The 11410-nt window shown below is 46.4% G+C and overlaps 1 protein-coding gene across 1 annotated transcript; it reads left to right on the top strand.

Moving 5' to 3' along the window:
- Nucleotides 1-4440: 4440 nt before the first annotated feature.
- Nucleotides 4441-10219, top strand: LOC142764989 (uncharacterized). The gene is made up of 3 exons (XM_075865533.1): nucleotides 4441-4844; nucleotides 6930-7145; nucleotides 9758-10219. The coding sequence occupies exons 1-3, from the start codon at nucleotides 4553-4555 to the stop codon at nucleotides 10117-10119; spliced, it is 870 nt and encodes a 289-aa protein (XP_075721648.1). The 5' UTR covers nucleotides 4441-4552; the 3' UTR covers nucleotides 10120-10219.
- Nucleotides 10220-11410: the final 1191 nt, after the last annotated feature.

Raw genomic sequence — 11410 nt, 5'->3', positions numbered from 1 at the left:
GACGTATTTTAGCATCATCTGCTGCGAAAACATTAAAGGCACCCTGAAACACTTCTTGAAGTAACCATAAAACGCATTCACTGGAAAACCTCATTGCCCCACGAATTCAACACCGCAAAACTTTTAAGAATCTGTCCAGTTCGAGTGAAGTTGCAAAGATTTGTCGCATGCTGCGATTGCATTCTCTTTTCCCTCGCCCCTGTGAAAGCGCTGGAGGCTAAGCAAGGAGGGATGGCAGGGGCAAAGAAAAACGTCACTCACGCCTCGTGACGTTCAGCACTTTTTGCTTTTTTTTCTTCGAATACGTGGCTTTTTAATGCGATCGAGCGCGCACATATGGACAAGTTGCGGCCTCCCGCGGCGATCTCTGTAATGACCGAGCGGGCCATGATCAAGTCAGCCAATGGCTGTAGATGGACTTTTTACGAGTGACTTTTGGGCGTCTTCCGTGATATGTCGAGAGAAGAAAAAGCACTTTTTAGCTGACTTCGATACTTTTATTGTGAATTGCAGGCCGTGTGCTGCGCTATATTATTTGGCTCGCGTGTTGTCGGGAGCCTCTACTACAGATCGGCAGCGTTTTCTGACCTCGCTCGAGAAGTTTTGCAGGGCCCCTTTAAGAAAGAGCTCAGCTGCGTAGATTGGCATGTTGCCTTACGGACGCGTAGGAAGTCCTGCGATGATTCGCAAAATGAAGAATTATGGCACACGGGGGACTGAACAACTGTTGAAACGGTCAAAGGACATTTTTAAATGGTGCATGCACGCTTGAGGCATGAACCAAGGACCGAAGGGAGGCTAGCAATTCTGAAGGCGTTGCGCACTGTGCTCGATTGCGCTATTGCGTTGCACTCTTGAAGGCGAAGCTCAAACTCGCTTCGAGTCTCTTTCATACCCCTTGCAGTCGCTCTTCTATTATTGGCATGCAAATAGTTTCTCAGTTGCTAATTCTACATAGTGGGCAATTACCAACAAAAGTAAGTAGGCACATGAGCATAGCTCGTAGGCGCGTGCCTTAGCAGAAGAAGAACGAATCTCGCGTGAACCCGTGGTTCGTCAGCTCGTGCACGCCTTGACCAGCGGATCCCCACGACGAATCAGCCGCTCTTGACTACCAGTTCCACTGTGAGTCTTTGTTTTTACTACATTCACTGCCGTAAGTAATGCTAGAGTATTGAAGGACTCTGGTAATGCCCAGCAACGCATCGCTGCTTGCGTTCGATGCTCGAAAGCCAGATGCCGTCCACTAAGCATGCTGAAAGAGGCTTAGGAATCGAAGTCGAGACTAACGTGGACTGCCGCGCTACGCCAAGAAGTTGATGGTGCAAACTACATGAAAAGCAACATCTTATCCGTTGCCTATCGTGCGGTTCGTAAACGCGTCATTTACTACATGGGGGACAGCGCTCAGGTGTACAATCGGTCAGGTGTACAATTTTCAGGTATACTGGTGAGGTGTACAATCGGTCAGGTGTACAATTTTCAGGTGTACTGGTCAGTATACAATCGGTCAGGTGTACAATTTTCAGGTGTACTGCAGGTGTACTGGTCAGGTGTACAGTTGGTCAGGTGTACTGCGGGCAGCGCTCATGTGTACAATTTTCAGAGGAGATAATTCCCCCTTACAAAATATTCGTGAAGTAACCATCACCGATGGCACTGCTCGAGCCTCAGTTTTCTAACATAGCTGCCCATTGCTATGACAGAGGCAAGGATGGCGTGGCAGCGATCACACGTATGCGTCGCTCGTGCTCGTGCAGCCCTTTCATTTGGCTTGCTTCGCGAATCTATGTCAGCTCTCTCCCTAGAAATAGCTCGAGCTGTGAGACGCCTGAAGGTGCCCCCGTTGTTTTCATATAACCTCAGCTTCGAGAGAGATCAAAAGCCGTGGATTAAGATTTCTTACGCGCCAGACAAATGTTGCTTCAGCAACAACTTGATATGATGTATCACGTGAGGGCGAATCTCTCGATATGTTTTACGACAGTGCTTAAAATTGGTGATGGTTTGCTTAAAAACTGTGATTTGAGGATGGCTTTTTGGCACTGAAAATCGCGTTTTAGGCGGCAAAATGATCTAGCGAAACAGGTTTAGGTACCCGGAATCATAAAAAAGAGGCCCAACTAAGTTTTCAAAAAAAATTGAATTTTCTTTCCCAAACACAAATTGGCTGTCGTAGACACAGACGTGTGACCTGTGTTCACGTCAGCAAAGCAATATATATATATATATATATATATATATATATATATATATATATATGGTTCATGAGGACCTAAAGGTGCCAGTGGTTTAACATAACCATGCAATTGTCCTTTTTTCTGCGGAGAACCCGGTCTATGTTCATTGTACAGCTTCGTCCAGCATCGCACCGCTCAAAGGCCAGAGGAATACTTTAGCTTTTTATTGACCGAGTATAATCGTGCAGAGTCAATTTCTTCTCTGTTTGTGAAAACTTTGAAGGACTTCATCTTATCGATATTGAGCATTTCAAGCAGGCAGGGTTAATAAAATTGTTGGGCCCTCACGATCTCGTCTGCCAAGATTTGCGACGCTACGCGCTACAGAAAGAGGTTGAATGTTACACTGAACGCGTATTGTATTTGGTCTCGTGGGCGCGCGTCTCAACATGGAGAAGGTGACGTGCTCTAGGAAATCGCCCTGCGTGCGTCACTTCAGTACGTGACAGTGCGAGAATTATTAGATGCGACACAGCTTTTTGACTTGCCTGTCTAACGCTTTCCCTCCGTACTGACGCGCCACGCGCCGCAGATGTTGGCGCGGTGCCAAGCAGGTCACGCCACTGCTGCGCGTTGACGTCATACTCCCCTGACAGTGCAAGCTGACGTATCTCTCTCCCTCGCCTGCCAGGAGCTCGCCGCGGCGCCCGCAGCGGCCGCTTCGTTTATTCACCAGCAACACTCGTCGCGATGACCGCTCGCTACACCGCCAGCTTTTACGTGTTTAAACATGTCTGTACGGGTCACGTATACAAGACCTAAGCCAGCTATCACTTCAAACGAATCGTCCAGCGCTCACCGCAGCACCAGCGGGAGCGCCGTTCAATCCGTGATGCCACCAGTGCCCAACACTGCTGCTTTGCATCCCATCAGGGTGCCTTTCAGGGAGATGGTCCGAGTTTTTTGTAGGTGACATGTGTAATTTGTGCAATCTGTAGCTTGAATAAAACAGTGAAACAATGAACAATGGTGAAACATGCATACTGAATCCGCGTGCGTTATTGATTTTTTTTAATTCGAATTGAATGTCATGCGACACTCAGCGGAATCAATTTCAGTTCTGTTCATGTTCTCACCATTCCCGCGTCGTGCCGACGTCAGTCCTGACAACGTGGGGCGTGTTTTTGGTGCGTTGTCCCTTACAGAACTTCCAGCGGTGCGACACAGCGTATCATGCTTATCGCACCACCCATGCAGCGTATCACCCATGCCAGCCTCTCCGAACGTGCGCGTATAGAGGGATCCATACCACAGAAATGAGCAGTACACTACATTGAACGAGGAAACGGCACAACGCTGTGTGCACGACCTGGCTTGGGCATGTCATGTGCACGTAACCTTGCGTGAGCGCGGCAAGTTGATGCGTCTAGCTGCGTCGTGTAATCTTCCGGCTCTAAGTTGCTCCGATATTAAAAAGAGCAGGAAAGGCATATTGGCTTGCAAAATCTGCACGGGGCGAGTGGTAAATGTTTCAAGCTTGTCTTCTCGCATCATGCTTTCGCGGCTCGTATATTGAACGAATTAAAAAAAATATATAGTGTGGTACAGAGCTTTTCATTGCGCACGCAGTGGCTTTGAGTGTTAAAAGAGTTACTCGTTTGACCTGGTGAAGCACGCTCTAATAAGTAAATTGCAAATAAAACAAGTGCCACGTGCACATTTGATTTTTTTTTTCAACCTACACTGCACTTCCTCTTGACAGCCCTCCACGGAGCAGCATTCATTCTCCGTCATTCTGCGGCTGCACAGAGGCGCCTAGTGTTGTTTTTTTGCGCGTTCCATTTAAATGCTGCTAGCACTCGTTTTGCGGAAGCTTGTTGAACAAGAGAACTTGGTTACTCTCTATAGTGGTCCAGAAGGTCAATTTCTGCCCGTAACTTAGATAGCACTCTCAAACTGCCCTCGAAAGCAACATTTGTGGGTAGAAACTGCTCGTATAAGCACCAATTTTGAAAATTGGCATTTATATACACTTACAGGTATTCAGGCTTGAACGCCAAAAGTAGGCACTTATAGGTGCTTTAAAAGTTCTTTTTAATTAACCTCTAATTATTGCTCATATAACAAAATGGTACAATAGGAACGCAAGGAACAAAATAAGCTTTTGCCCAAAATCGGGTATATAGGGATGATCTACATGCTCCCTCGTCAGTCCTAAGCGAGATGATCACGACACTCTGCACCTACAGGAACACCTCCGGAGAACGACCCGCTGCCCGAAGAACGAGCCTGTGTACAAAACTGGACGCGCAAGTGGCTGATCACGGCGGAGCAGCTCGTATTCTCTCCGGCAGCGCTCGGACCGTATCGCCATGGAGCGCGTGCTGCAGTTCTCGGCGCTGGTGTGGAAGAACATGTACCTTCGGCGCCTCCGAGTGCGTCCCATCGCCTTCCTCGTCGAGATTCTCATGGTCACCGTGCCGTTCATCAAGATCCAGAACGAGCGGGGCCTCGGCGGCAACGACGCCGTCGTCAGTAGCATCATCTACCCCGTGTACTCGCCGGACTTATCGGACCTCAGGTTAGACACCGTCTTCTACGGGCCCGTGAACAACTACACACGCCGTATCATCAACGCCGTCCGTGGCTACCTGCCAGGAGTCGGTAAGTGATTAACGCTGTTCAAGGTAGGAAGAGTCATCAGCTTCGAGGGAGCGTTTGATTGTCATAACAGTGGTCATTTCTGGATAGTGAAATTAGGACGGGAACAGTGGCGTTTCTAAAAGAAGGTCATTTACTAATAAGGCTTACGAAAAGACTGAACCGTTATTACCGCCATCGTTTCGCCAGTCATACTGCCTTGCTTATGACAATAAAACATGGACAATAATTGAATACGGCTTAGCATTGAATAAACGGCTGCGAAGTTACACATTCGTAACAAGGTACACCGTGCGCCATGTGCTCTCCTCTGGTATCTATAAGTAGTCATGAATTGGGGGGGGGGGGGCACGCAACAGTGCCGCCACCGTCGGTGGCCATAACTGCTATCGCCCGAAAAAAGAAATTCGGGAAGGCACATCCGGGGTCCGCTGAGACTTCTCGTGCCTTCAGCATAGCAGTCCAGTCTACCACAAAGCCAATCTGTAGATGGAAAGTCACTTCCAAAAAGACCCTATATGGGCGTAATATTGAGTAAGAAATCGTACGCAATATAGTGAAGCAGCAGAGTAAAATAAGCAGCCAGGCGTCACACAGGGCCAACTGCGCAATGAGTGTGTTGTTTAACGCTTCCCGCTCACCGCAAAATGCTCAGCCATAATTTTTAAACTTCATCAGACACATGCAGCCACATGCACCATAAAGAAACTGCACACAATGCCTCATAGATGTGTAAATGTTATTTTGTTTGTTCGCAGAAAGATGGGGAAAGAATTACGTTAAGTGCTGTAATTGAGCGTGATAGACGAGTAGCACAGTGACCGGGCGTCACAAATTGGAAGCTGCGTAGCCGGCCCTTAAACGATTCCAACTAATCACGAAGAGCTTAGCCGTAATCATTCGTCGACATCAGCCACCACATCTACAAAGTGCACGTGATGCTTCACAGATGTGCATGGGTTACCTGGCGCCTTCTAAGGTGCCTCTCTATCACTCTAAAAAATATCGAGTAAAAAGGGCGTTTTTTGTCCCACAACAATAATCGTCATCAGGCTTGCGTGCGCTTCTTTTCTTGAAAACTCGGTGCTGGCCGCTTTGCTATCGAGAATGCTGTAACCCTGATAATGGGCATGTCGATCGTGACCGGAATGTACGGGGCGCAGGGCGATAGTGCAAGGAAGGAACGCAATATAGATGACGATTATGGTTGTGGGACAAAAAGACACCCTTTTTACTCGCTCTTTTTTAGAGTGTACACTACATAAATTGGGATTTACAGAATGGAAGGCGCCATAGAAGTGTTCTTGTAGTAGTTGCCCCCAGAGAGATTACAAGAAGCTCCATAAAAAGGCTGTTCTTCCAGCTGTTGCTTTGACCATGCAGGTTGCGATTCCCGCGTTGACCTGGCGCTTTCTTAGATTCCATATAAACCATTTTATTTATTCTTCAACACGGTCCTACGTGACAACAAAGTTTATACCATTCTATGGACTGACTTCACGTCCGAACATTGCCTGCAGTGCATTTGTCTATTGTCATATCAGCCGCCGTTGCGATGCCGTTTCCGCCCAGAAGGAGCCCGCTGACGTTGCTCTCAGATGATTTTGATTCATATTCACAAGATGGTTCCACAGTTCTCGGTTTCGTCCATCCATTATCTATGTAGAACTTCCAAACATGGCACGCAAAGCTACGTAACTACGTTGTTATACGTGCCAGCCCAAATATAAGCGTATGGTTATGTAGGCACGCACCATTGAAAGAATAATTTTGATCACTCGAACTTTTTTCATGTTCACTTATGTCTACGTACTTGGAAAGCCCACGTACGTAAACATAAGCGTACGTGTGCTTGCCACCAGCACATAAATGCGAATCAGTGTAATCCCACCCACGACATCCTGTTTACCAACGCGGCTGTGCTACAGCCGCTGAGATAACAGCACGTGCAGGAAGAACTACCGTATGAACATGCCAACAGTACCCACAGCAAACTCGCACCAGATCTGCATCTAATTACGTTAAGATGTATACGACAGTTGTAACTTGAAAGTGTCTGGCATTCACACGTTGCGCCTTGTACCGCAGCGGTCAAGACGATCACGGACGAGGTGGCCATGGCGCAGCTGCTCTTCTCGAAGAACGTCACGCCTAACACGCTCGGTCTGTACTTCCACACCGAGTCTCTGGGTGACGACATCCCCCACGACCTGACGTACACCATCATGTTCTCGAGCGGCGCCTACGAGATCGCCAAGGCGCGCAAGGTGGTCCGGGAGAACGGACCCTCGCAGCTGGAAGAGCGTGAGTAAACGCGGCTGACATTTCACGGATATCGAAGCTTCATTTTGACGCAGACATATTTGCGCGGTAAATGTGTTACACGAGCGTTAGTTTTTATCTCGTATGCTTTTTCTGCATACGAGATAGCACTAACGTGAACCAACACGTTGACCTTAGCGAAAAGCTGTCTAGGGAGATTTACTAGAACGATCCGTTGCGTGCGTTGATTCTGCAGTAGCAGTGCATTTGTAATTTGAGTCAAATTGCAGAAAAGCATTGTACATTGGTTCACGGATTGAAACAGGTAAACATTGAGCTATCAACGCACCCACTTTTGTTTCCACAGTCTTGCGTTCAGGTAATATTTATGTTGTGTAACTCTTACGTAACCAGCCAATATTATCGTCAGCGACCGATTCATCATAATCTGACGTGGTTATGTCAACCAATTGCACATACCTGTTGTCCAACTTGGAACTCCAGATTTCGCGTTTGAATCATTGAGTACTGCACGTGAACACGGATTAGCATTGCTTAGTTGATATTTGCCTCCTTAAAAAAATAAGTTCGGTTATAGCAGTGGAATCCAGGCTTAAAAAAAAAAAACTGCCCAGAGTTTTCCATTTGAAAACAAAATAAAATATTTGTATTAACTTCGAATAGCTCACCTTATTTCATGCATGTCATTTTCTATGGGGTTTTCACGCGTTTGTTTTGATATTCCCTGCTTTTTCTTTTTTTCTTCATTTAGCTTTTATTTTTATGTGTATTTTGAGAGAATTAGTTCAATGCATTGTACTGCTTTGTAGATTATTTTGCGCGATTTGGTTTGTTTTCTTTAATTCTTCATATCATGTCACTTCGTATTCCAACAGTTTCTGCCTGTTAATTACCTAATCTTTCGCCAGCCTTGCATTGGAATAGTTTTTTTTATTTGTAACTGAGGCCCTTGTTACTGTATTATCATCATCATCAGCCTGACTACGTCCATTGCAAGACAAAGGCCTCTTCCATGTTCCCCCAGTTAACCCGGTCCTGTGCTTGCTGCTGCCAATTTATACCCACAAACTTCTTAATCTCATCTGCCCACCTAACCTTCCGTCTCCCCCTAACCCGCTTGCCTTCTCTGGGAATCTAGTTAGTTACCCTTTATGACTAGCGATTGTCCTGTCTACGCGCTACATGCCCTGCCCATGTTCATTTCCTCTTCTTGATTTCAACTATGATATCCTTAACCCCCGTTTGTTTTCTAATCCACTCTGCTCTCCTCCTGCCTCTTGAGGTTACACCTACCATTTTTTCCATTGCTCGCTGCGTCGTCCTCCATTTAAGCTGAACCCTCTTTGTATGTCTCGAGGTTTCTGCTCCGTAGCTAAGTACCGGCAAACAGCAAATACAGCTGTCATATACATTTGGGGGATAGGGGCAATCTACCTGTCGTAATTTGAGTGCTAGCCAAATGTGCTCCACCCCATTCTTATTATTCTAGTTACTTCAATCTCGTGGTTAGGCCCCGCGGTTGTTGCCTGCCCTAAGTAGACATAGTCTTTTACAACTTGAAGTGCACCATTACCTATGTAGAAGCGCTGCTCTCTTCCGAAGTTGTTGTATATTACTTTCGTTTTCTGCAGATTAATTTTAAGACCCACATTCCTACTTTTTTTGTCTAACTCCGTAATCACGAGTTGCAAATCATCCTGAGTTACTCAGCAATGCAATGTCATCGGCGAAGCGCAGGTTACTAAGGTACTCTCCATTGACTCTTATCCCTACCTGTTCCCATTCTAGGCTTCTGAAAACCTCCTGTAAGCACGCGGTAAACAGCATTGGGGAGATTGTGTCCCCCGGCCGTACACCCTTCTTGATTGGTATTCTGTTGCTTTCTTTATGAAGCACGATGGTAGCAGTTGATCCCCTGTAGATTTCTTGCAGGATGTTTATATATACTTCATCGACGCCCTGATTTCGCAGTGTCTGCATGATGGCTAATATTTCTACTGAATGAAACGCCTTCTCGTAATCAATGAAGGCTATGTATAGTGGTTGGTTATATTCTGAGGATTTCTCTATTACCTGATTGATAGTATGAATGGTGTCGATTGTTGAGTAGCCTGTTCGAAATTCTGCTTGTTCCTTTGGTTGATTGAATTCTAATGTTTTCTTTACTCTGTTAGCAATTACCTTTGTAAATAGCTTGTATACTACAGAGAGCAAGCTAATCGGCCTTTAATTCAAGTCCTTGTCATCTCCTTTCTTATGCATTAAGGCGATGTTAGCATTCTTTCAAGACTGTGGTACTCTTCCCGTCAGGAGACACCTCGTAAACAGGGTGCCTCGTTTTTCTAACACAATCTGTCCTCCATCTTTCAGCAGATCCGATGTTACCTGATCCTCACCAGGAGCTTTGCCTCTTTCCACGCTCTCCAAAGCTTTTCTGACTTCTTCTATCATTACCGGTGGGGTGTCATCTGGGTTACTGGTAGTTCTTAGACTGTATATGTACTCTTAAAACCCTCATCAAGTAATCAAGTGTGTCGATTTCTGCGTATACGTAACCCACGAGCTGACGCTGAAACTGCAAGCATTGGAATGAAATAAACTGACGTGCACTTTCACGGCGTTTCCGCGCGCAGCAATGTCTCTCCGCGTGGCTGCCGTTCAGTCGGCAGTCGACTTGGCGCACATCCACGAGCTCGAGCACCGTCGGTACACCAACCACACCCACGAAGACGTCACGGTCAAGCTGCGCCAGTTCCCGTACCCGACTTACCACGAGGACACAGACAACACCATGTTCCTCATAGCGCTACGCTTGGGAGTCGCCTACGCCTGGCCCTTCTGCCTTGTCATCACACGCGCCATCGAGGAGCGACAGAGCGGCATGCAGGCGAGTGACGTTCCGGCCCTGACTTCGTCGCGGAATATCATCACGACATCCATCAAACATTACGGATGGTTCCGCCACGACTGGGGAGATACTTCGAAACAATTTTAGTGCCGACCAATATAAAAGAGCATACAGTACGCATTCAAAGTATCTAGCTGTCAAGTCTTAGATGTGCGTTGTACAAAGAATGGAGGCCTAATTAACAATATTTGATGTAGCATTTTCGGTATCTTTGCAAAAGCATTAAATACTCGTACAGAAAACATTGTCTGGCTTTGTTTTTTAAATATCATTGCACTACAGCAAGCATAATTGAACAGTTGAACTCTGTAGCTGTTCTTATTTCAAGCGTCAACAGCGGCACTCCTCCCTCGCTATCAAAGCAATCGCCCTCCGACGGCATGTCATGGGACAGCAGAATGGAGGTTGATTAGTTTAATAACTGTAGTATTAGGGCGTGCGAACCACTTAAATTAATGTAGGGTGACCGAAGGATATGTTCTCTGTGCCCAGCGTGCGTGACCCACGCGTTGTATGTGTGGCAAGCTAGGACTTGCTTTCTAAACTCACATCAATATACACTGTGAAGGAACTGCACAAAAAGCAACCTATTCTAAAGAAAAAGAAATTCCAGTCAGTTATTTTAAATGTGTGACCACGTACTGAAAAGCTGAGTGCATGCTATGCCGATGGCCGCCCCGTGCACAGTGCTTCTATAGACATGGCACATAAAACGAAATTTCGTCACCCCCGAATTCAATGCTCCCTGCTTAGCAATGCAAATTACGCTCCACATTCGTGATGTCACTTTGCAGGGTACGCAGACTTGCCAAATAGGTGTTGGTTTGCATCATCCATCCATTCACTCACCTCAGCTTACTCGAGCAGCTGCTGGCCTGTGCAGCAGCCGTGGTTTCAGCGGTATTTTGTTGGTTAGACAATGTGGATGTCACTCGCACTCGAATGAACACTCAGTGAGGTGAAAGCGGGCATTATAGTGTTCGCACTTCGTTAAGTGTACTTTATGTCCTCGGTTCTTATCATGGCGTTATCATAGCTTTATGCAATGAACGGCGCATGATCTCCGTTAGTATGGCGACATGAATGACTTAATGTATACTCGCAAGAACAGCAAAAAGGGGGAGATTGAAGTTTGCGACGAAGAAATTTGAAAACAGAGGGTGGGTGCTGCAGCTGACGTTTCGACAAGCGAACTTTTCTCTTTCGAAGCTTCAACCTTTGCAGCTGCAGCTATGAAAAAAGATGCCCTAACTTTACCGATTTCATGCACATGCGTCTACCAGAGCACTATTATTTAGATGCTAAATGTCTAAAATGACAATGTTAACAGCTCAGCTCAGCTTGGCGCCAGCGTAAAGTATGTACTACTAAAGGGGAA

The sequence above is a fragment of the Rhipicephalus microplus genome, chromosome 6 (assembly GCF_043290135.1).
Source record: "Rhipicephalus microplus isolate Deutch F79 chromosome 6, USDA_Rmic, whole genome shotgun sequence".
Classification (NCBI taxonomy): Eukaryota; Metazoa; Arthropoda; class Arachnida; order Ixodida; family Ixodidae; genus Rhipicephalus; species Rhipicephalus microplus.
The sequence above is the reverse complement of the archived record's forward strand: the minus strand, read 5'-3'. Positions and strand labels throughout refer to the sequence as shown.